We start from the raw sequence: 26988 nt of genomic DNA on the forward strand, positions 1-26988 counted from the left end.
GGGGGGGGCAAAGAGAAACCAAGACATCTGTGAGGTAATGCCTCATAAAATGTTGTCTGTCCCTGTCTGGCTTTATTTTGGAGGCACGGGGGATGCTGGATCGAGTGTGTGCGTCCGCAGCTGCTTGAAAAGAGCCTGTAACAGACAGCTGAGACTGAATTGAAAGGACAGTGACCAGTAAAAATTTGCATGCCTCAAAGCAACTGATGTGATATTTTGCAGGCTTGGGTCAGACGAGTGATTTGCATGCTTGCATCATGCTGACTCAGCACCTAAAGGGAAAGAGAAAAAGCCAGAGGCAGAAGCACTCATGGCGGCTCCTTGCTGCCATTGAACTCTTCTAAAAACAGCTCTGCATCACTCCTTTCCTCTTATCTTTTTATTGATGATTGATGTCTGGTGTGATAAACGTTTTTGCATGCAAACTGAAAAGAATGCTGAAAAACTGAGACAATGCTGTGATTTCATCTGTGTTTTTGTTTTTTCTTTTGGTAACTCTGCTTCAGAAATATAGCTCAACCTGTGTCCCATTTGTGCTTTCTGCCCTTAACCACTCGGCTAGAAAACGCATAAGCAAACACCCACAGCTTCACCTACGTTCTCTAACCCTTCAGTCAACCTATGTATTGATTCCTCACTGGATTTTCACTCAGTTTGAACAAAACTAAAAAAAAAAAAGACTCATTTCTCTGTGTCCATTGTTTTCCTCGTGAACTGGCAGTACACACCGAGATCGGCGTCCTTCAGGACGCCTCTGCATAGCTCCTGAACTCGATACACAAGGCTCAGCGAGTGGTGCAGAGCAGCCCGTCTTGTCATCTCTTACTCGAGATGAGTTGGGCTCCAGCTTCGGTTCCGTCGATGCTCAACACCTACAACTGCTTTGATGAGTAGAATTAGTTATGTGACACTTCAGGGCTAATCGTTTTGGCATGGCACATGCATTTTATAGTTGCCAGTAGAATTTCTGTGTCATTAACTCCTCTATATTTTAAGTATATATAATATGGAACTTGGACAATTATGGTAAATTGTGAAGACGTATACACTGAGCAGTGTTTCTTTTTTTTTTTTTTGAGAATATTTTATTGGCAATTTGTTTATGTATTTCCTCTTCCTGCCCGTTTGTGTCGGATCATAGCGGTTCCTTCTTCTTGTGGCTTTGAGTGTAAATTAACAACTGAAAGACATCACTGAGTTGCTAAGCAACTTAGACACCCTATTAACCTCATTGTACATCTCTGACTACATTTCAGATGAATGAAATGTAGGAAAAATGCTGTATAAACAGAAAGATACCACTTTGTATGCAGTGCAGCATAGTACACAGTACATAGTGGCTTGTTCTTAGGCTACATCAAGTTGCCAGTTTATAATATTTAGACTACATTCATTTATATGAATCTACACATATATATTAGAGTTGCATATTTAAGTAAACACACTAACAATAAATGTTGACGTTGTGGAGCTGACCTTTTGAAGTTTTTACCGGCAGCAACCGTGAAGGAACTGTATGACAACTGATCAGTAAACAATCAACATAACCTCCCCAAATGAAGCACAGTAATTAATAAAATGTAGGTATGAGCTCATGCACAGAAACAAGTAAGGTGATCACTAAACTGTTACATAACAGCATTAATATTTACAGCAATGTCTTAATTTAATAATGCACACTGAAACTGGCAACTGCATATATAGCAAATACTGTATAAAGTGAAGGTCAAGAATTTATAAAATTATTTAATGTGAATTTTTTTTAAAGATATGTTCATAATTGTATCTAAAAGAATTGGTGGATTAGTCTCTACACTGCTGCTCAGTTTTTTTTCTTGCCTTGGCAGAAAAGCCATCAGTTTGGCTCACAAGCGTTGTAATTAATAAATCTTTTGGCCTAAGTGTGACAACACTGTTTATTTTATTAGTTGCTCTTTTAATATCCTGCTTTAACAGGAAGGGAGCAGATTTTAAAATACGTCACAGTCATGTAAGAGAAGTCACAGCAAATGGGTTATTCCCTTTTCGAACTTTCTCTTCGAGATAAAACCAAATATTAAAGCATTTAATTTTTTATGCTATGTTTCTTAGAGTGAGTTTGACAAAAGGTTTCTTTTTATTAAGGATTAAATTATCTTAAATATTTAGCAGGCCTCTGTTTCTTGCTGTGCATGCTTAAACTGTATATACAGTCTCACAATATTTATGAAAGATAAAAATGTTATGCAAGCTTCCTAGTGTGCACAGAGCATGCAACTTTTTATGAATTCATACAGTCGTAGACTAAATTTTAAACAAAACCTCTCATCGCTATTTTTTTTAAACTTCTGTCTTGCAAGGCTAGTTAGCATTTATTTACATTTGACTTTCCTCCTGAATGTTTTTTTCCTGGGCTTTCCCTGTTAGACTGGTCTGTGTTAGACTAATTGCAAAACATGGGTTCAAATCCCCGTCACATATCCTGTATCATAATTTTTTAAATCTTTTTTTATTTATAGATTCTGGAAAAGCAACATATGTCAGTGTCCCTCCATTTTTAACTTTATCATTTTATTTACATGCTGACAGTATGCTGAACACCATATGGTTACTTTCTGTATTTGGTAAATCTTGTTTCATTTTCCAGCAAATATCTTCCCAGTTATCACAGGAAAACTTGTGAATAGTATAAGAATCTGGATGCAGTTATGTAAGCACCCGTAAGGTAGGCCTTTCAGTTACTTATACTCAAGAAATTGGCAGTCAGTTGTAATCATGGTTCATACTTAGTCAACTTTGACATCACTTCACACTTGTAGCTCATGAAAAAAATCAAATCTGTGTTTGATGGGGAGATGTTCTGCAATTACACCCTGCTGTGCTCTACTGAAAAACATGGATTAAATATACATATGCATGTGGTATTTTCATTTTTCATTGAAAGTGAATACTGAATCTTCTTTTCTCAGTTCTGCTTCAACATTATGTTTGCTCACTGATGCCATTCTTCAGGATTATGCACCTGGCTGTTTCTTCCATCAGCCTAGTGTTTGATCAGATTAGTTGTGGCGCATTTGTATTGTGTGGTGCATGCATGTTTGCAAGTGTCTTTGTTTGCTGTGTGCGACTGTCCTTCAGGTCGCTCACAGCGCAAAAAGAGGACAAACAGTAAGAACAGATAAACAGAGGCACAAGCAAAGGAAGGTCCGGGCATACACCTCTACCACATAGTAAAACTCTCAGTGTTATCACTTTGCTGCACTGTTATAATTGTATTAAATCCCTCCTGCACACTAAGCCTATACAGTGGAGTAGTGCAGAGCTGGCTGTTGTCCCTAATAAATGTAGTAAATCAGCCAGGATGCTCAAGGATGCAACACGCTAAATCACAATAAGCTCTTTGTGCAGGAAGTGACAAAGGAGCTTCCACTTGCACGGCCCAGTGATTGAAGGCCTTCTGGTAAACTGAACAGGCAATAACAAAAAAAGACAAATGATGGTCATATTTAGCTCCTGCTGAGGATGAGGCATACTGCAGATGCAGTTGTTTAGACCTGGAAAAGAGATGAAAGTAAGAAAGACAAAACATAAGGGGAAGTCGGGTAGAAAGGCAAAGTGCCCCGTAGGACCCACATTGTGTATGACGGTCTGGTGCACTGACGTCAAACGGTGTGGAGTTCAATAAACTAGAGAAGATTGGTCGTTTCAGTGTGATGCTGTCAGCCCCTAAACCATGCAGTGTAAGAGTATTGATTTTTCAAGCTCACCTAGGAATTTCATTCACTTGCGTGTGTAAGCATACTGTAGATGTTGCGCAGATGTAATCTTCTCTCAGGGCAGAAAAATTGCTAGATCCTTCTGCTAAAACTTTATTCAGCTACAGCTTAGGATTTGTCACTTTAAGAAGATAATGTTTATGTAGATTAACTGTACTTTGGGGGGTTGCAGGTTAGAGAAAAAAAATCAGCAGGAGAGAAAAATCACACCACAAAGTCCTTAAAGGCTGCTCAAACCCTGGTTCCCCTCTCCCTGCCCTTGTAACACCCACACGTTCCACCCTAATATGTCAAAGCACCCACTGCAGAGGCTTTATTTACTGCTTTATTTTTTTATGTTGAAGGACTTAGGACACCTTACCCTTTCCTTAGTAATTAAACAAATGCACAATAAAAGCATCCTTGGAGAGATGTGAGTAATACTGGTGCTTTGGGTTTTTAAGTAAGACCTCCATCTTTGTTTATGAGCTGCTTTAAAATAGGGCTGTAGTTTCAAAGTCAGATTGTCAATTGGTGAGAAGCGCTAGCTTTCCAGGAATGATCCATTAATTCTGACAGCTGGAAGAGCTGAATAGATGCGAAAAACAACATGTTTTTTTACAGCTTTGAACTCATTCAGCTAAAGGGGGATTGCTATATCTGCCTTGTTAAAGAAGTGATTTATGTGGCTGCAGGTTTTTAAATGGTCATAGACTTAAGTGTAAACCTTAAACAGTTGTTTCCATATTACAGCTCAACAAAATAGTCAGGTATATGCTTGTCATCTCTGAGAGCTCTGTTTGTCGTTATCACTGTGCTGTTAATAGTTGATTTTTATGTTTTTGTAAGAGTTTTTTTTCTGTTTAATTGGTTGAAGAGTAGATATAATATCAGTTGACAAAAATTGCTTGTTCACTGCAGATTTCATATTCTGTGTCTAAAGATAGCAAAGAGAATGGTGTGACAAAGCTGTGAAGTAGTCACTGAAGTGATGGACCAAAGATGAGATATACTTTTGTTTTGCAATAGATTCTGGGAAATTCCTTGTATTTCATGCAGAACCCCACCTTACCGATCCCTACTAAGCTAAGCTAACTAATGCTTCTGCTAGCTGCTGGCTCTGGGATTATATGGTTTCTTGCGCTTTACAGAGAGCCATACAGCCAACTGCATCAAGAGAAAACTCTCTTTGTGAAACAGCCACTGTGCACCACTCACTTACAGTATCACACTGCTAGATGCTCTTTCCCTTTCAATACAGACTTCAGTTTTACTTATTCAGTAAGTTGCAAGGGAAGGTGGGATCTTCATACTGTGGTACTTTAGCATTCAGAAGTCAGAACTCATACAAACACATGAGCTCAAAACTGAAGCCATTTCCTTTTCTAAAGACAAGAGAAGATGCTGAGCCATAAAGAGAAATATTTCCAATTTTCCGTTTTTGTGACCCATTAAACGCAATGATATTGTGGTCTCAATTTAGAGAAGGCCTGCATCATTTAAACAACAGTTTATATGCCAAGCACGATATTCCCGTGATAAGATTAAACTGTGTGTGATTGTTTGAGGCCCGCTGCGTCCCCCATGTGTCAGGAAAAGAGGACAGTCTGAGAAAAATATGCTGATTGTAGACGAAAATACACAGAACGTGCTTCAGTTCAAGACAGTGGAATAGTTAACCATGTTTTTGTTACCCCTCTCTGATTAACCTTTACGTGACCTTTAGTAACAATAATGCATCCTTTCCTGCGTTTATATAGATGCCTGTTATTAGTCTGTGCTTTAAAAAAAAAAAACACATCCTCATCAGATTCATCTTCCCTCCTTCTGTTCAGTTCTCTCCCAGGGAATCCTGACTTCCCCCCTCTTCTTCTCGGTAAAGTAAGGCCGTTACTAAAAATAGGAATTACAATTCTCCTGCTCGTCTCTATGCATATCACCCACCTTCTTTCCTCCTGATTCAAGAGACCTTCAGTTTTTTCACCTGTGATGTGCATCAGCCAGTCCATCACCAGTGCCATTCCACCAAGCTGGTTTCAGATTGGATTGTCCTCACTGCAGAATTTCCATGCAAACACAAAGGTCACCTTCAACCAGAGCTCCTCTGCAAAGTGGGCACATTGAACCACTCTCCTCACGTGTCCTGTACCCTCTCTTTACTGTGCATTTACACAAACATGCTCACTTCCTCCCATGTCCTAGATTTGTCTCCACTGCTGTGATAAAAAGCTTTTAAAACTGCCGTTCATCTTAGCGTCAACCCTGTTACCAGCGCTTAATATGTGTTGCTCATCATTCCAAGACATTCATTTTCTTAAATGAAAGCTGTAATTAAATGAGAGTACTCTTTGTCAGTGATAACTATATGGTTATATATGATATAGAAAGATTTTAGTGATGTTTGTTTGCCTGTTTGTTACCAAATAAAATTTAATTAAAACCTGGTGGATGGTTGGAGTGTAATCAAACAAAGAATTGGGCTTAACAGTTGTGTTTTTCAAGCGCTCTTGCAGCTATTAGTGTGTGAATGTCTCCGCAGTGTTTTGTGTTGTAGCTGATGGAGGGCTGGTTCCTATTAGCTGCCTAAGATTATGTAGGTAGGTACCCACAGACAAGAGGCATGGACAGGAGACTGTCACAAGCCAGGATGCTGGTAGTGTATCATTTAGGTTTTGTGGCTCACTTGATCTTGATTCAGTGGCTCCTGCTGAAGCCTGATCAAATTGGGATCTGGGGATTTTGGAGGTCAGGTCTCTGCTTTGGGCTTTTTCCTGTGCCCTCATTTTCTGATCAGTTTTTATGGTGTGTTGGAAGGTAGAGGTCACTCGGTCTGCAACAATGTTGAGGTAGCATTAAGTTAAGCATTAAGTTTTAGTTGAGTCGGTTATATTTTATGTAATACATAATCATATCTGATATCCTCATCCTCAAGTATGATTAACTAAGTGCAATGGTGAATGATTATCAAAGTAAAAAGAAGGTGGCTCTTCATCCAGCAGATCAAAGATAAGCGGGTGTAGATTGCAAGCAATTTTTTCTTTACACTGGCCCTGGAACAGTCCATGAGTCGGTTTGCCAGCCTCTTGACGAGACAGAAGGAGCCTAGCCAAGGATCAGACTCACGGGGATTATTTATAGACTTGAGTGGGCTTCACGGACGCAGGCGTGGAATGTGTCAGAAAGAAAATGCATCATTGATCAAAGCTTGCTCAAAGACATCGTCTTATTTTTGCCAAATGCTGAGCAGAGATGGGGGATTGGGAAAAGAAACAACAGCGTTCACCAACGTCTCTATGTGTGCTGGGCTATAGTAAGCTTGCTTGCTCCACTACCCACACAGAGTCCTCTGCACCTACACAGGTGACTGGACTTCACTGAACACGTGCCAAATTTAGCCTCCTTATCCTCTATCTCTACTCCAGCATCTAAATAGCTTCTCAGCTCTGGATGTTTAAAATACATACATGGTGGGTGTTTGAATATTGAGTGTGCTGTACGTGGAGGCAGGTGTGTAACTGTGCGCTAATATGTGGGTTTAACAATGAAGTAAAGTGTGTTTGTGTAGGTGTACATGAGGAGGCGTAGAAGAAAAAAACAGAACCTCGTAGGCGTCGGTTATGGATTGCACATCTTGTACCCCATGCGATTTCTTTTTCTAACATTTTTACCTCAGGAAGAGATGGAGGCTTACAGAATTGCTATCAAGGACAGGCTGCAGTGATGTGTGTTTATAGGTCCTTCTTTTTTAGTCTGCATATCACACTAAGGAGCATCTTTCAGAGGACAGTGCATGATGCTATTCCCTCTTTATCCCCACCTCCTGCTTGTCCTGTTCGTGAATAGAAAAGAGGGGAAATGTCAGGTGAGGTGTAGGGAGTGAAACGGAGCAGAGTATAGTAGAGGTGTCCTGTACTGCTGCTGCTGCAGCACAGCTCGTTGCTGGCAGGAGGGGGCACTTTTCTCTCTCTGCCAGTCGCTGCAATGCAGATGGCAGTCAAGGTTATGCCTGTCCAACCACACCGACAGACTGAAGTATTGAGGATGCTCGTGCAGGAATTCCAAGAGATGACAATTAAGCTTTGGGAAACTTGTAGTTGTGTTGTTCTGTGATGGTTTTATTTGTAGCTTAAGATCCTTCATGCTCAGACTTGCAAATGTCGTAACAGATGTAACAGATGTTTCTTTGGCTGAGAGGCAATGTTTTGGTTCTTGTACACTTCACTAATATCTTTTATTTTCCTCTTTTTTGAAAGGTTGTAATATATGGCTTGTTGTCATTTCACAGGAGTATTGTATTTGAAGTAGAGGGTAAATACTGTGGACGTGGATAGCACGGGACTGGCAGCGTGACATTTGTTGTTAATCAGCCTCCTGCTCATCCTCAGCTTCCTCTGTCTGGGTGTGATAAACATGTCAGTCTCAGCCAAACTGCAACACTGAGTACCACAGACTGTATGTGGTCAGTGCTTTGGAAAAGTATGTTCAACATTTCTTTGGAAGTGGCCATGTTTAATACTATTGTATTTTAAAGCCACTCTAACATTCTCACTTCCTGTTCAAAGTGAACTGCAGTCTTACACGGACATGCTGAGAGAAAACAAAAGAGGATGGGCAAATTTCCACATCCTGTGTGCTTGTCTATGTGCGCATGTACCCAAAAAGAATTCCTCTGGGTTCCCCTTTTTCCTGCGCCTGAGGCTGAGGCAAACCAGTCACTGTGAACAGGTTTAAAACAGCTGCCTCTGTCAGATATTATTGAGGAAGTGATAGATCATTTTCCACAGGGTGGAAACATTTAGCACACCACTAGAATGACCTTAATTGTTTCCCAGTATCAATTTGATCTCTTTATTGATGCTGTATGAAGGAATATGTTTAGCCAAAGAGCAGATTAAGACAAGATAAAAATGTATTGTGAGCCAAGAGATGCAATGATGATGACAGAAAGTGGAAACATGAACGATTGTTAGAGGTGAAAGGGCAAATGGTAGAAAAAAGGAGAAGACTGACAACAAGACCCAAGTGTTGAAAGGCTAATATCAACTAATATCCCTTTATTGCCCATTATCAGAAGTTAGTCAAACACACTTTCAGGTCACACTCCCCTAAAGCCTTCACATCTCTGTCTCTACATCAACACAGCTTAGAACAATTGCCTGTGGCTGAAGACCATTTGGAGAAATGATAAAACACTGTGGTAATGAACGTAATGAGAGGAACACTTTGGAATGAGACAAAACTGTTTAATTAAAGCAATAATGACCACAAGGGGGTATTAAACATAGTCAAATTTGACGTTGGTGGGTCTAATGTAGCGATTGCATGATGGGCTTGGCACACAGCTCTGTTTGTTAGCATACGGCTGTTGTGGGATTAATACCTTGCAAATCCCTTTGTGTTTTGTTTTTTTTGCTTCCATGATTTCATTATAATAAGATGACCCAGCTCTCCTTGAGCTGTGCAGTTCTAGCAACCTTTGAATTATTAGGAAAATAATTAGTCTTGTGTATTTTATTCGAACACAGGATCCACTTCCCTAAAGAAGCTCTGCACAAAATAAGATTCTTAACTTAAATCAGTTTGTTTTTCCATATAAAATCTGCTGTCGTGATCTTAAATGCACAGGAAGTTACTAATCCAAGCCCAAGATGAAAGCATTAAACTATTCGCTAAACAAAAACAAGGCAAATACGAGTAAATCTCCCCTGTCCTTTCAGTATAATGCGATCAGAGAATAGTTGCTCTGCTATGAGGATATCTGGGAAATAATTCTTTAAAGTTGTTCACATTTTTCTATCACTGTCACTTCAGTGTGCAGAGATCAATTTGGATGCATGAGGAGATAACAAATTTAATTTGTGCATAGTCTTTTAAATATTAGAACCCTGTTCTCCATTGGCACATTCTATTCTGGGACACTCAGACACATTAGTTAAATGGGGGCAATGTGCTCAACAGAGGAGGTGCAAGATAAAAATTGTGAACATGAGCTGAAAAAAAGCCTTCAAACATGCTCTGCTAAACAAGATAAAACTGTGGAGTGGATGCTTGCCTGGTGATGTTAGAGAATCCAGTGGCAGTTAACTGGAGCAATTATCCCCTCAATTCCCACGCACCCCACCGCCCTCACCAGACACAAGGATTATTCTATTGTTTTACACAGCTTCCATGAAATTACACACATAACCTTACTTAATCACTCGGGACATTGAATTTCTACTTGGACTTGCCCGAAACAACTAATCTAGGCTTCTAGTAAGCATCCTAGTCCAGTAGTCCCCAACCTTTTATGCGCCACAAACCAGTTTAATGTCAGACAATATTTTCACAGACCGGCCTTTAAGGTGTTGCGGATAAATACAACAAAATAAAATGATGCAACCAAGACAAAAACTGTGGTATTTTGTAAATATGATAATAAACGTGAATTCGCTGTGTAATTGTGTAAGTTTATTAGCAGCGTCCTCCTGAAATGCACTAACAACATTAAGAGTAACATCCTCTTCTCTGCCCCTTAATGCTCTCTGGTTACTATGGTAACGCGTAAATATTTCTTTCAAAATAAGACACACAACTACATCATGGGAAAAGACCCAGGGAAACCGAGTTAATGATAAAAACCCTGAAAACCATAAATTTCATACCCGAGCCTCAGCTCTCGCGGTCCGGCACCAAAGGACTCACGGACTGGTACCGGTCCATGGCGCATGGCTTGGGGACCGCCGCCCTAGTCAGTTGGCTGAAGCAACTCAGCTAGTTTCTTTTGCGTAAAGAGTAGCAGCTCTACACTAAAGCCATCCCGTATAGCCAAGCTTCTCACCCACTAACCTAATCTCGAAGGGAGACTCCAGACACCCTTCAGAGGCAGCTTGCATCCACCGTCTCATTCTTTTAGTCAATACAAAGAGTTCATGGCCAAGGTGAGATTGGCAACGTACTGTAGCTTGACCAGTCTGAGACTTGAAACTGGTCCACAATCTGGACAGACTTAAGGGATCCTATGCTGAAATAGCTCCTGGGATCACTCAGACACATAAACTCCTTCACCATGATAAGGTGGTGATTTATGGAGGATCTTTCTCTCACTTTATGCCTATACCTGAATATCCTGAACAGAGATGTGAAATATGCTGTGCACAAAATAAATATGTGCACCTTCTAAAATGGTTTTACAAATTAATATATAAATAAATTTATTAGAATTGGTCAAACTGATTATTCAGAGTTGTGATTGACAGTGACTTGCACAGTGTGATAAAGTGTTCACCAAATCCACAGCAAAATCCTTGAACGTTATACTGTACACGTCTATGGTCTTGCTATACATGTTCAAGGATTCAGATATGATAAGTGATAATGGTATGATAAGGAAAAGAGACACATCACATGCTCTGTGACTGAAGTATCTAGATGGCAGCAATTGGTGTGGTTTTTGTGGGGGGGCTTTTGTGGTGCCTGGCTCAATACCATTGACTTCTTCTTCTCTGTAGGCCAGTAATTAGTCAGACTGTTCGGTGGGCTCTGACTTGCTGAGAGTTCTCTGGGGGATTTCCACTTATTATCCGACCGTGAAGAAACTAAGCTTTACATTCCAGGCACAGCAAGTGTCAAACACAATGGACCACCTGGATGAAAATGTAAATTCATTTGTGGACTAGGACAAACACAAGTACGTCTGCACACAATCAATTCAGGCATCTCGCATTCCCTCGACCTTAAATTTTCTCGGCTATTCACACATTATGTTCGCGTTCTGCAAAACTCTCACTAAGATGGTGTAAGATGGTGTAAGCACTCGGCCACATTACCGATTACTGTGACAAACAGTGACGGGCCCGGCTTCTCTCTCTTTTTGACTCTCTTTCCCTTGTCTGTTTTTCTTCATTCTCTCCATCCCTTTCTCGCCTTTCCTATTTCCAAATCTGTATTCAATTCCAAGAGGGTTTATTGGCATGACAGATAACAATACCATGTTGCCAAGGCAAAATGTTACTCGCATTTTATTTATCTGTCAATCCCTGCCTTCCTATCTCCTTTCCTCCTATTAGGAGTCAGTTTTTCAGCTAGATTTAATTTGCCTTATTGGCGCTGAGGTTGCACAGTGTTGCCAAAACATCTAAACAAATTAAAGTTAACATTATCAAATCATCTTTCTTTCTCAATTTCTGTCAATTTCTACTTCCATCTCACTTGCACTGTCTTAGCTTTGGCCCATTTTATCCCCTTTTCCCTTTTTTTCCCCCTGTGGATGTCTATAACAGAGGATAGAGTCTGTTAGAGGCTGAATGATGTCTGCCCTAAGCTCTGGATTCAGACATCAGTTTAAATAACTATCTAGGATGTAGGGAAGGAGAAGGCACTGCGGTGCAGCCTACATCTGAGGAGGGGACTGACTGTGACCTCTCACCTACCTCATGCAAGCAGACCCATGCTCACTGGCTTATGAAATCCTGTGCGGTGAAAGTGCTCTTTGTTTTTTAACACCTAGTGCTTCCGCTGGAAACGGTGTTGCTCTTGCTGGACATAACCCACCGTTACACTATCACATTCATCTGTTAATATAGTTTCTGCTGGGATTGTCTAGAATAAAGACTGGAAATAAATGTGCCTTGTAACAAAGATGAATTTTGCCTAGTTACTCAGATTCACCCTAGGCACTTTGAAACAGTAAGCATGTGCCTTTGCGATACCTGCGATTGTGTTTGACATGTCAATGTGTGCGTTTGCTGTGTAATGTGGCTTGATCCTGCGGCTCGTTTTCTATGATCCTCAGGCACACATGCTGGCAAACAGAGCACACATACTGTGACTCACATGTTGGAGAGCACGTCATCAAGAGGGCTCTGCTCTGTTCTGTCTTCACTCCCCATTACCCACGCCCCCCTGTTGCCTATTTCGCGGATTCTCATTGCATACACACAAATGACACTGGAGCTCTGTAGGCGAGAAGAACTGAGCCATGCCTGACCACTTTCTGCAAACCTGTTTTAGAGTTGAGATATGATAGCCGTGAGTGGCAAACGGCCAGTACAGCCCTGGAGGAAGTAGGATAGTTGGAGGTTTGCTAGAATGGGGTGGAAGTGGGCCACATTAGTGAAAATGAGCAGTATGTCTAAAGTGTCATGGGAAGTCATGTGTTTAAAAACAGGATTAGCTGAGCTCCTAACCTTTTTGGTTATTTTTAGTGTTGCCAACCCAGTGATGGAGACAAGAACTGTTTTTGGTTTTGTGGGTTTTTTTTTCACCTGACACACTAGAGTGTTGTATTTTGGAGTGTGTGAGTATGTGTGGTAGCAGTCAAGTGGTTCATGCCATCACACAAACAACTGGAGGAAGAGGACTTTTTAATTTTGCTTGAGCACAGACACAAACACTCCAGTCTGTGGAGATAAAGGAGGAATTAATCTCTCTGATGATGTTGCTTTCCGGCTTCCACATCATAGTGGAAGAGTACAGAAAAGCAAAGGACTGTATAAATTTTATAGATTATATGCCATTACAAATATAAAGATTTAAAAGCTATGCAAAGACAGGAAGTCTATTAATATATTGCATCTATTGTACACAGCAGTACAGTCAAGGGTTATTGTTTTGATGTGAAGTATTCAATAGGGGACTGGAGTGTACAGGCAACCTGGGAGCCACGACTGTTGTTACCTGGGAGAGCAGAGAGTTTTTTCCATTAATTGCCTCCCTGGAGTTATGTTCTGCAGTCACACTGCTTATGGTGCCCAGTGTCATAGTGTGAAAACAATGATAAGAGAAGGGAGAGAGCGTGACACACCACTGTCTTTCAGGGGGTGTGGAAACACTCATCTCACCCTTCCACCAGGAAGTATTTGACCAAGACAAGTTGGTCAAATACTTGTCTTGTTGCTGGTGTTCCCACTGAGGTGTTGTAGACATGTGACTACTAACCATGTGGCATTAACTTGACACTTGTGACTGTGACAAAGCAATGTCAAGGTAATAGTGCTAAAGTCACTCAGGCCTAGAGATCAATCCGTGACCATTTGTTAACCAATGATCATGAGAGAAACATGGGTATTCCCCAAGCGGTTGTAAGTAGTTGCTGGATGGTTGGTTGGTGGAAATCACTGGGAAAATGACTGCTAAAAGCTGAGTTACACAGCCCTACAGACTGGTCAGTAAACTCCTGGCAACCATCTGTTGCTAGGGAAAAATTCATATTCGCCACCTGGTTAGCAAAAACATACTTGTGATAACTGCTTTGATCGTTTGTGTGGTTGTAATTTGAATGGAGGTGGTGGATTTGTCTGCAAACAGCAGCCAGCTACTCTCTGAGGTCTAGTAAAATTATGAAAAGTGCAACACAAACTGGGACTGTAGACCATTTACCTTCAAAGTAAAAGCTGTGCCATTTTGCAACATGTTGGCTACAGCACTTGTTTCCATTGCTCTTTTTCAGGTTTTACTATTGCTTGGCTAGTAGTTGCAGACAAACATGAAAAACTACAGGCAACTGTGGCAATCTGTTAGCAACTAGCAACCAAATCAATTACTAGGAAGTTTCTGGTAAAGTAACTTGTTTGCAACCAGTTTCACCCATCCTAGCAACTGCTGGTTGTGTCACATGCAACAGGACAGACTACTTTCAAGCAATAGGCACATGATGTCACGTTAGAAACCTCAATAGAAAGGGGAATGTGGGAGCTGTGGAAGATTACCAAAATACCCCAACATCACCACCGCAGCAACAACAGGCAGTCAAGCATACACACATAAACACACACATACATAAAGAAACACAGGGCCAAAGGGGATCTGAGAAAATATGTGAATCAGAAATAAAAGAGCACAAGAAACAGTGAAAGAAGGTTTAAACTAGGACTGAACGATATATCGCATTTGCGATAATATCGCGACATGATCAAGTGCAATTTTCTAACCGCAAAGGCTGCGATTATACTCTGGACATGTCCAAATTCATGGGCTGCATCCTCCTGAGGCCGCATTTGTAGACCGATTACGTCACAGCGACGCGCCGAAGGCTGTCCAAATTACTACCATATCCCAGAATTCATAGCGCGGCCCAGCCAAACTCCAGTTTCCAGCAATGGCGGCCGCTACTAAGTTTTAAAATTACTCATACTAATCTTTCTGGGTCACAAAATAAACTTTTAACATATTTTCAGGCGAGAAAGTAGTTGTGTAAACATCAAATATCTGCTCGGTTTATCAAGATATCCCATATTTGCAAAAGTGCTTCGACGTTTTCAGAGGCGTCTGCTACCCACCAGCTCGACAGCTAGCCGAGAGCTCGAGGGTTACTGATGCGGCCGAGAACGGCACAACTCCCGGCACATCATTTTCAGATCACCGCGGAGTTTCGCTGCTCGGGTTAAACGTAATATATAAGTCACTTAGACAACCTAAAAATGTTATTGTTGGGCTTTTTTCAGTGTTTTGTTTGTTCGTGAGTAAATCGGTTTGGCTGAGATTAAAGTTATTAGATTAGATAAAATAAAACTTTATTAATCCCCCGGGTGGGTTCCTCCTTGGTTTTCACACAGCTGACTAAACGTCAAACAGAAAACTTATTAAACAGAAGTATGAGACAGTCGAGAATTTACACCAGTGTCTGGTTATATTTTAGATAGCAAGAAGCAGACGGCCGAGTTTATTAAACTCCACCGAGACAGCGGTGACGCTAATCAGAACTAGCCTTCTGATTAGCTAATCAGAAGGCTAGTTACGGCTAGTTAGTTAAGGCTAGTGTGGTAAAGCCACTGATTTTTTTCATGTATATTTCTGCAATCGGCACATTGTACTGACTTTCATTTTAATGTTTACACCAGGGTTCCTTGTCAGCACTTTATGCTCAGATGTTTGTAAGCTAAAAATAAACTATTGTGAATGTTCAAATATACTGTTGTGATTGAAGAAGTTAAATAAAAATGTCAGTCATCAATTCATGCATCACCTCATGTCATCATAACAGAGGTCTGTCTTCCAGGAAAGAACAGTTTAAAATTTATGTAATATAGTATTGGCCATACTATATGATGTATTGCTTGTCTTTGTTTAATAATACAGAAGACAAAGACCTTAAAAAATAATCGCATATCGCATCGCAATCGCAATATTGGGGCAAAAAATCGCAATTAGATTATTTTCCATAATCGTTCAGCCCTAGTTTAAACTATTGTAAACAGGCAGTTCAAATCATTAAATTAACAAAATTATTTTCCATGAACTTTGTTATTCATGCATGTACTATTATATTATCATTTCCAACTAGTGTGTAATCATTTACTACCACACTACTAATCCTATGAAAAGCAGAATTGTTTTCAGTTGTGTTTTGCTGCTTAGCTTTGATTGAGAGGCAAAGAGAAACAGCATGCTGTCTTGTCTGGTTGTCCAGCTAATTGTAACAGCATGTTAATGAGACACTAGATTACCCTTATAGCCTTTGACCCTCTGTGGCTACATCACTTCCCTGAAGAAGGCCTGGAAATAATCAGACCTGAACAGATCTTCCCTCGTAGAACCACTTGCTCAGTCTGCTTTCAGTCATATTCCCAATACCCCAGTTAATGTTCATGTCCATCTGGCTGATTTTGCAAATAGCTCATGAAGAGCAAACCAGAGGAGAGACCAACTGTCTTTCAGTCTGTTTTTTTAAAAATAGACTAGAGTGGTAGCTGTAATTTTCTGTCACATGAGGTGAAAGGACCGTGCTCGTCAAAATAAAGTGCATGGCATTTGGGTTGAAATGTGAGCTCTTGATTATGGCCTCCAGATTTATCTCCCGCTTCTCCTATGATGGATGGGGCTGAATGATCTACTGGAGGAAATGAACGCAAGACAAATAAGGATCTAAGGACAGAATCAACTCTTTGGCCCGTTTATCTCCTATGTGAAGTGGTTGATGAGCTCATATTACTCTGTAAAAGAATTTGGAGCTACGAACTGACCAAACAGCACTGTCTTACCCTTACAGTCTTGGCACGGGTCCATGCATTTCCATGTGCCTGTGGCTCTTGGCACTAGCTCTCACAGAAATTGCATGCAAGTGTATCTCAAGGGGAATAACACAAATACTAGCTTTATTTTAACACATTGCAAGCAACCTTTTTGACCTGGGTGGACCAGGCATGATTGGGCTAAAGCACACCATCTGGTAAGATCAGTAATCACTGACTAAACTTATCCAGGAGGTATTCTCAGAAGCACTGAAGAATTAAAGATTTTGACATTATGATATTGAGTGCTTATGTGTAGGACAATGAGATAGAGGTCATAAAACAAGGGCACAAGTGGAGTAATGATCATGTCATTTCTTCAGCTCTGCCTAAAATGGTGCTCATTAATCGTGATGAGTTGCTATGCATCATCTGCTTCTGGCTGTCAGGTGGAAGATGGATAATCCGGAGGTGTTTCACTGTGGCTAAAGTTGGACCATGCTTTGGGGAGATTTATCAGGCCTGTACAGGCAGTCACTGTCTTAGGTGTTAAGGGGATGCCCTGAGGGTGACTGCCCTTTCTGGCTTTCCAAAAAACAAAACAAAAAAAGATGAAGATACAAGAGACAAGGTCAAATTAAGTGGCTTTGGTTACATTTATCTTGTATTGGAGGTTAAACAAACCATAGCTACCGATATGGCTCTGTAGTAATGGAAATGCCCTTTTGAAAGAGTCTCAAAGGTGTTGTGCTTAGAGTCTTAAATAGCAGTAATTTGTGGCTTGGTTTAGGTTTTTAATGTACTGTTCTTTGTGCTATGCATTATTCAGCAAGCCTATTTTCCAAGTTTTAAACCAGGCCATGTGCATTCAGGCTATCTAGCTAACCACAGCTCTGTGTGGAAATAGGACAGTGCTGTGTACTCTCACCAGTTAGACTAACAGACCTAAAAGCTGAAAACGTTCCAGCATGTCATTGCAGGTGGTGTTTGCCAGTTGCATTTTACAAGTTTTATTTTAAAACTTACAAAAATTTAGCCCAGGGCTGTGTAGAGCGATGTCTCCTTTTCAAATTATTCAAATTATTAGGTTTCACTGCAGTTTGTCATTCTCTCAGATTCTATATTGTACAAAAAAGATTGAAAACAGATTAACTTCTGGGGCTTTCCTATGAGAGAAATCATACCATTGTATCATCCAACACTGCGTCTCATCTCTTAAAATGTTTATAAGAAATAGTCATTACTAAATCAGAATCAATATGTGATTTAAAGTTATTAATGTGTGATTGATAATTAGTAATAACTTATTAAAATTTTATAGTTTGTCATATTTAAATTATTAGCAGATGGGAGTGGTGCATCGTTGTCTATCTTTACCTTTTAGCAGCTATAGTATGGGATTTTCCTTCATTTAATTCAGTGTGGATTTACATATCCACATATAGATATATTTAACTATAGACATAATGCTATCTTTTTGTTTCCTTTCTGCTTTTGAAATCACATATAATGTCTAACATGAAACTCATTTTCTCTCATCCAACTCTTCCCTACCCCATTTTGTTCCCAGGATGGTTCCAAACAGAGGCAGGTGAGGAAGAAAACGGTATCCTTCAGCTCAATGCCGAGCGACCGCAAGATCAACAGCACAGCTGCTTGTATGGCCTTCATGATGGAGGGTTGTGAAATGAAGAAGGTGCGCTCCAACTCGCGTATGTACAACCGCTACTTCCTGCTGGATCCGGACATGCACTGGTTGCGTTGGGAGCCATCCAAGAAAGATTCGGAGAAGGCTAAACTGGAAATCAAGAGCATTAAGGAGGTCCGTTTGGGGAAAAAAACTCCTGTTCTCCGCAGCAATGGTCTCTCTGATCAGTTTCCTGATGAATGCGCTTTCTCTATCATCTACGGGGATAACTACGAGTCCTTAGACTTAGTGGCTAGCACAGCAGATGTTGTCAGCACCTGGGTGATGGGCCTGAGGTATCTGGTGTCTTATGGCCGCCACACTGTGGATATGGTGGAACAGAGTCAGCCAAGTCTACGAACATCTTGGATTGGATCAGTGTTTGAGCTAGCGGATGTGGAAAAGGAAGGACACATAGACCTATTCAGAGCCACCCAGATAATTAAGGGGCTCAACCCTGGAATGAAAGAGTCTAGGATACAACTGAAATTCAAAGAACTCCAGAAAGCTAAAGACCAGTACGGAGAGGCAATTAACTTGGACACTTTTGTTGAGGCCTACTGTGAGCTATGCACACGGCCAGAGATTTTCTTTCTGCTGGTGCAGTTCTCCAGTAACAAGGAATATCTTGACAGCAAAGATCTGATGCTATTTGTAGAGGTAGAGCAGGGTGTGGAAGGAGTAACAGAGGACATGTGCAGGGATATTGTTCAGAAATTTGAGCCATCTGCTGAAGGCAGGGAGAGAGGCTACCTCTCCATTGACGGTTTTACACACTACCTCCTGTCCTCAGAATGCCACATTTTTGACCCCCAGCACAAACGTGTATGCCAGGATATGACTCAGCCTCTTTCTCATTACTACATCAACTCCTCGCATAATGCTTCCCTTCTGGAGGACCATTTCTGGGGTTCGTCAGACATCAGCAGTTACATCCGAGCTCTGAGGATGGGGTGTCGCAGCATTGAAGTAGTTGTATGGGATGGCCCTGATAATGAACCAGTAGTGTATGTGGGCAGTTCGGTAGCCTCACAGCTAGCTTTCTCTAAAGTTCTGGACATTATCAACCAATATGCTTTCGAGAGCTCTGAGTACCCCCTTATTCTCTGCTTAGTGACCCACTGTTGCATTCCCCAGCAGAGGGTCATGGCACAGCACACGAAGAAGATTCTCGGGGACAAGCTGTATATTGACTCACCCAACAAGGAGGAAAACTACCTACCCTCTCCTGAGAAACTCAAAGGTAAAATCCTCCTTAAAGGCAAGAAGCTGCCACCCAGCTGCAGTGATGCTGAAGGGGATGTGACAGATGAGGAGGAGGGTCTGGAAATGTCCCAAAGAGTGGGAAATGATGAGAAAGACCAGCTGAATGGCTTGGGCTGTAAGATATTCAGGCTGTGCAGAGAGCTGTCTGATCTTGTATCTCTCTGCAAGTCAGTCCAGTTCAGGGACTTTGAGTTCTCTAAGAGGGAGCAAAAATACTGGGAAATATGTTCCTTCAATGAGGTAGATGCAAACAAGTTTGCTAATGAGTTTCCAGAAGAATTTGTCTGCTATAACAAGCGCTTCCTCTCCAGGGTATATCCCACTCCCATGAGGATTGATGCCAGCAACATGAACCCCCAGGATTTCTGGAAATGTGGCTGCCAGATTGTGGCCATGAACTATCAGACTCCAGGTCTGATGATGGATCTCAACCTAGGGTGGTTCAGGCAGAATGGCAACTGTGGGTATGTTTTACGGCCAGCCATTATGAGGGCGGAGGTGTCCTACTTTAGTGCCAATGCTCGGGACTCCCTTCCAGGAGTGTCTGCACAGCTTCTTCACATCAAAGTCATCAGTGGGCAGAATCTTCCCAAGCCTCGTGGTTCTGCTGCTAAAGGGGATGTGGTGGAGCCCTACATATATGTGGAGATCCATGGCATACCAGCTGACTGTGCTGAGCAAAGAACCAAGACTGTGTCTCAGAATGGTGACAACCCTATTTTTGATGAGAGTTTTGAATTCCAGATTAATTTACCTGAACTTGCAGTACTGCGTTTTGTGGTTCTAGACGATGATTACATCGGAGATGAGTTCATTGGCCAGTACACCATCCCATTTGAGTGCCTACAGCCAGGCTATAGGCATGTCCCTCTACAGTCTCTTACAGGAGAGTTCTTACCCAACACGACCCTGTTTGTTCACGTGGCCATCACCAACAGACGTGGTGGAGGAAAGGGTCATAAGAGGGGTATATATGTCAGGAAGAGTAGGAAGGCCCGGGAGTACACCACCACCAAGACCACAGGAATCAAAGTAGTGGATGAGCTCTTCAGAGCTTCCACCCAGCCTCTCAGGGAGGCCACAGACCTCAGAGAAAATGTGCAGGTAAGGAACTAAATACTAAGAAAATATTAAGTTACAGTTCGAAAACTGGCTTCTCAGTCTATAGATGGTTGGGGTGGAGTTTGTGGATGTGCTCTGCATCTTCCCCCATCACTTCCTTTTGATTTAAAAGAAAAGTACAAGGAAAAAACTGCCATATATAAGTGATTCCACAGTACAGATCAGTAGAACATCAAATTCAGATATGATTTTCTGTGGTAATATGGTATTTAAACTGGCTTATATAATGCAATATTTTCGGCACACATAGGTTAACCTCCTAGGACCTGGCGCCCACATATGTGGATATCACATTTTGGGTTATTTAGACCAAAATACTCAATTTTGCTCTACAAGGGCCTGATATCCACTTACGAGGACATTATACTGCTACTTTTCTATCGAAATTTTAAACGAATATCCTCATATGTGGCTCTTATTTTTCATAAAATTTTTTTTAAAAAAGGTTAAAAAAATATCTGGTAATTCTTTGTTTTGACATTCATCGGGCCCCAATATGCCCAAATATCAAAGAGAAATTAAAAATGCATGCCGTGGAAGAGTTCGGGTCTCAGGAGGTTAAAGACCGCATAAGAGTAGTTTATTTTTTAAGTTTACCAGTTTTTTTCTAAACATTTTACCCTGATTTTGAGGTTATAAAACACGCTGATAATATTTACTAACCCTTTTTAGCCATTTAATTAATAATTTGTATAATATCAAGGCTTTCAAAATAAATTTACATAATATTTTATTGCATCCATAGCAATAAAATCCATTGTAAATGTTTTGCATTGTACTTAGTTCACTTGCTATCGTGGATAGAGGCTTGTCACTAATTGTGCTCTATTAATGTAATAAAAGAAAGGGGCAATAAAGCGACATTGGTGTACAATTCTAAAGTTTATGAATAGTGTAATCATTAATGAGGGACAATTACTGCCCCAGGATGACGAGTGGGTTGCTAGGCACTTAGTGCAGTATTTTAATGCTCCTCTCAGCTCAAATGAAGATTTGTAAGCACTGTGTATATTTGTCTGACAAGCAGCAGCACGGGCCTTTCAGTGTCTTTGTTGGTGGTCATTAATATATGGTGTGTGGCAACTGCAGAGTGGTATAAATGCTTGTGCCATTTGTGCTGTCTACAAATTATAACTCAACTAGAGCTGGCTAGAGGGGTTTTTTTTGTTGTTGTTGTGTGTGTGTGTTCTTAAGTTGCTAGTTTACGTCGGCAGCCTCTTGTTTTGTCGTGTTTGAAGGAGGTCATTTTTGTACACTGCTGAAACAGCTCCAACAGCAGTGTTCCATCTTCCACTAAATAGTAGATTTCTAAGTGAAAGAAAAGACTAAAATTAATAAATATGTGCCTTTTTGTTCTTCTTACTTGCCTATTGATCATATGTGTAAAGGAGCCCATCACTGGAGAGAAATGGGAGATTTAATCTTTTCCTCAAAGTCTAGTTTTAAACATTACTGTAAATCACTTTACACACTTGTGCACATGGAACAAAGTAGTGATATTTTCTTTGTTAACAGAATAAGTTTCTGGACTTTTTTCAAGGATAGGCAGAGCTCATCCTCACTAACATCTGATGGAAACTCAGTCATTTTGTTCTATAAGCCGGCTTGAAATATGACAGAAGCGGCTCAGTTCAGAGAAGAGCCTCCAGGCATACTCTTAGTAGGCTTTTAAGGGGTAAAAAGTTAGTTCTTCAATACACTTGCTGTATAACTGGTGAATTTTTATAGTGGCAAACTTGACTGGATCAAATATGTAATGATGATGAGTTTTTTTATAAGTAGAAATTAAATTTGAGGTGCATGCAGCACATCGCTTTCACGTATCATGATCATGAGGTCTGTTTGTCTTCAGATAGCAGCAACCTCAGTCTAATGGTAAAGCAAACAAAAGACAGACTGAACTAAATTAGCAGAGATGTAATGATGATTAGAGATCCCGTGGCATGCAGTCATGCATTTTTTTGTTGTGGAAATGGGCATGTTCTGAAAAAAGGGCTTCATTATTCCTATCAGCATGGGAGAAAATATGTTTGTGTTCTAGGGTGAAACCGATCCTGTGATGCAGAAGAGGAATAATAGGAACGTACGGTATTTTCTTTGTTCAAATTTTTTTTGTGTAGTTAAACAAGCAGTTAGTCAGAACCACTGACTGAAATAAACGAATAAATAAAAAAATCCCCAGCTTGACAAAACATTTTGACATGTGGCATAATCACATGTTTTTCTTTTTGGCATGAACTAAAACCTTGAGTTTGTCATAAGGTCCTCTTAATCTTTACTTTGATGTCTGTCAGCAGAAATTATTAATAAGTCATGAAATATGGCCCAATCTGTCTTATAAATCTCTGACAACCTAATGAATATTCTTACTTTTGTAAGAGTCAAATAAAATTACTAATGCAGATTAAGTATTTCGTTGCAGGCGTGCCATGTGTCACAGTTAAGACCCTACAGACTTTGTTCTGTAGCTATGATTCATCTCTCATAACAAATGGCTTTAGAATTTTAATTTATAAGGCTTCATGAAAAATGCCTGGTGGTTGAAAGTGAACGTGTGTTCAGCTGATGCGATCGTGTTGGCGCCTCTTATTAAACCACATTTTCCTCTGGTTTGAAATGTAAATACGCCTTTTTGAAACGAAGAGATAAAAGTTGATGAAATAGATGAAAGAGGTGAAGTTATGAGGGAGGCTTTAAAGAGAACAAATAAAGGTGTTTTTAGAATGAGGCATATTGCCTTTTAAATGTAAAATAATGGACATATGGGAAGGGCTTGTACAGACCAGCTGCAGAGAGAGCGGTTCTGTGGATCTGGAGACAGCTGAATGAAAGGATCTGTGGCCAAATACCCACAAGGCGACAACTAGACACTCTTTAAAAAAACATATCTGTTGTACTCAGTGTGCACACACGCTTATTTTTTTAAATATATTAAGCAAAATGAATTATTTGATTGCTTTCATTCTTTCAAATAAAAAGCATTATTTCACCTCACTTAGCTCTTCTAAGACTCCTTCATCCTTAAGCTGCAAAGCTTCCAGGTGTTCTGCTTTGAATAACAAAGGAACAAGAAGTACATTTGAATATTAAAAAGACTAAGGGAATCCATGAACATTGACCAGTGAGCTATTATAATAAGTTTGCATTTTTAATATGTAGATCTATCTACGCAGCAGATTAATTACTTCTGCGGGAGACTTGAATAAAGTCCTTTTCTGAGTGCTGCTGCCCGTGAATGTTACAAAGTGTTGATGGATGAGAACTGCTGCCAGCCTGGATTTTCTTTTTATTTGCTGAAAATCATGTGGGCCACCATTGGCGCGTTCACCATCACTTAGTGCTGCGGGCAAGAGAGAAGAGAGAGATTCGGAGATAGAAGCAGAAAGAGAGACAGAAAAGGGCAAACTGAAACAAAAGCAAGGTCCTAACTGGACACAGAGCTCCCATTTGGGAAATGCTGGAAGAGGAACAAAGTGGGGAAGGGAGTAATTAAAAACACAAGCCTCTCATTGGGTTTTGTAACACCATGGCTTGGAAAGTCTGCGGCTTTTATTGCTCAACAATTATCAAAAAACATTTACTCGTGTCCCAAGCACACATGCGAGGAATTATACAAAACATAATGAATGTTAATAACTTTAGCTCAGACCACACTGAGACATAAACACATGCAGCCACACATGCTGATCGTTCAGGCACACGCATAATCACACAGTGGTTTTTAATCCAGAGCCCCAGAGCTGTCCCACTTCCACCATTGTGTTTCTCTGTAGCTGTGCTCAGCGGTCCAAGGGGTGTTAACCGTGTATGGTGCTCAGCATACAGATCCTGTGTCCCCTGACCACCCTCTTTGTCTACTGTAAAGCTGGGCCTCCCAGTGACAGCATGTCCTCTAACGTATGGGGATTTTTCTGCAGGCCTAGCCCAGGGAGACAGCTGGTTTCCCAAGCAGCAGCCTCACTGTGTGGACTGATTTCCAAACACTAAACACTAAACTGTTTTCTTGCTATCTCATACTCTCTCTTTCGTCACTAAATTTTAACACCCTCTCATACCTTTTTGTTTTCTCAGTGTTTCTCATTAACTGCCTCTCCTTTTTTTTTGCTTTTTCAGTTACTCATGCTTCAAACATGACTGTTTGTTCACACTCCTTCCCTTTCTCCATCCCTTTCTCTTCTCTCACCTCACTCGTTCTCAAGGATAAAGTCTGCTTGCTTAAATTCCCACGCTAGCAAACGAAGAAATTAGAGTATGTGCTTACTAAATGTTTATGTTAGGTGGTTTCTTTTTGAGGAATTAGTAAGCAGATTCAGTATTAGGTTGCAAATAAATTCCATGACTATAAACACATTTCAGTTTTATTTAATGTGCTATTGACAGCTGTGCAGAATTCTGTATTTTGTTTTCGTTAACTGCACAAGCAAGTACCTGTAAGACACTAAAAAAGGCAAAATTACCCAAGGTTTTTAAAGATTTGGCTGAAACAATCCTTGTCGACGATGGCATTGCACTTACTACAGTGACACATACTGATCAATGGAAGTACTTCAAGATTCAGTATCATGCTCAAGGCCTCTTGAATCTGTGACAAGAGGGCGACTGAGGTTTGGATCACGCTCAGTCGTCAGTGATAGGCATGCAAACATGATTTGCTGAGATAGAGATTTTAGATGATTTCTTTTTGAGCAGACTGATATTATAGGAAGTGGGAATAATTTTAGGGTCATCGTGGTCATCAAGAAAAACACTGTGCTGAAGTATGTTGTTTCTGATCAGGCGGGAAACTCATAAGTCTATTTAACTCTATTAAATCTCTTTACTTAAACTGATCTGTAAAATGTAGTTGTATTCTATTAGGACAACTATGATTTCATCAGTCACCAAGTGCAATATATCAACAGGAATCTTCCTTTGCTGGATACATTGGCAGTTGAGATAAACATTGTGGCAGCTATTCTGAGACCAATGACATACAAGGGCACAGAATGCTGTTTATAGAATATTTATGTTTATTGATTTATTTGCATTTTAACATTAACGTCTCCTTTTAATTAATGGAGGATCTTGAAATTAATGAACCAGGAACTGGTTAAGTATAAGCACTATCACTTATATATTAAACAATGCCCACACAAATGTGTCACACAGTCTTTTTTATGTCCACCATTTGAACCTGTTTATAGCCAGATTCCTATTTTCTTATGTGGGTGCTTTCTTCCCAGAATGCAATGGTGTCCTTCAAGGAGCTCTGTGGTCTGACCCCTGCAGCCAACATGAAGCAGTGTATCCTGACGGTGTCGACATGGCTGATGAACAGCGAGAGATCGCTGAGGGTAACTGTGGACCTGAGCGAGACCTATCCAACCATGGAAGCTCAGGGTGTTGTGCCTGAGCTGCTGCGCAAAGTACTGAACGCCTATGACATGGTAAAAAAACAACAAACAAAAAAAACCCAGCACACACAGAAAAGAGTGAATGCCACCACCTTTGACACTGTCAGGCAAACAAATGCGTTAATAATACAGATGTGCGTAAATGTTATGTGAATGGTTCTGAATTTTGCACTGGAAGTACTTTTGTGTTTTCCTTTTAATTTCAGTTATTAAAATTCAGTTCACACAAACTTGATTACATTTCGCGCTGCGTGTGTGAGGACAGACAGTAACACCTGTCCTTTACCGTGCAGCATCCAAGTAAATATCGATTTGGGGAAACGATGAGATCTCAAAGCATAAAGCCTTCAAGTGTAACAACAAAGTCTGTGCTGGGATGATGTGATTTGCATTTCTTGTCCCGTGCAGATTTTCATACATGCTCTGCTTACAAAGGTAAACTAGAAAAAAAGGCAAAGCAGAGAGTAAACTTGTTCCCTGCCTTATTGCCTGATTGCTTAACATTTCAGGCGTTAACACAGCTGGTTGAGTTTTACACGGCTTCTAAACATTGCTCAAACCAGCTCAATGACCAGCCAGATTATATAGCTTCAGTTACTCATTGTATTATTTCACACGTCCTTCTCTGTCTTGCCTCCTGTCTTGCAAGAAAACCATATTTTTCACCCACTCGACATTGGCTGTGCTCAGAAAGGGGGTTGGAGGACGCTGCCTGTAATTAGTCATCACCCGCTGTTTGTCCTGCCCTCCTCTCTTGTGAGACTTAGTGGGAGCTGATGAAGTGAACGAGTAGTGAGGAAAAGGTTGTAGCATGCACACTGCTCAGGTCAACAGCGCTCCTGCTGTTGACACCTACA

The 26988-nt window shown here is 40.6% G+C and overlaps 1 protein-coding gene across 1 annotated transcript in view; it reads left to right on the top strand.

Moving 5' to 3' along the window:
* The window catches only part of LOC102209040 (inactive phospholipase C-like protein 2), a 65129-nt gene that overhangs the window by 21226 nt on the left and 16915 nt on the right, over positions 1 to 26988 (top strand). The window contains exons 2-3 of the mRNA XM_005726082.1: positions 18234 to 20720; positions 25961 to 26164. Coding sequence (XP_005726139.1) covers positions 18234 to 20720; positions 25961 to 26164 — 2691 coding nt within the window. The remainder of the gene's footprint in view (positions 1 to 18233; positions 20721 to 25960; positions 26165 to 26988) is intronic.

This window comes from Pundamilia nyererei, unplaced genomic scaffold (genome assembly GCF_000239375.1).
Source record: "Pundamilia nyererei isolate P.nyererei 1_Seehausen unplaced genomic scaffold, PunNye1.0 scaffold00018, whole genome shotgun sequence".
Lineage (NCBI taxonomy): Eukaryota > Metazoa > Chordata > Actinopteri > Cichliformes > Cichlidae > Pundamilia > Pundamilia nyererei.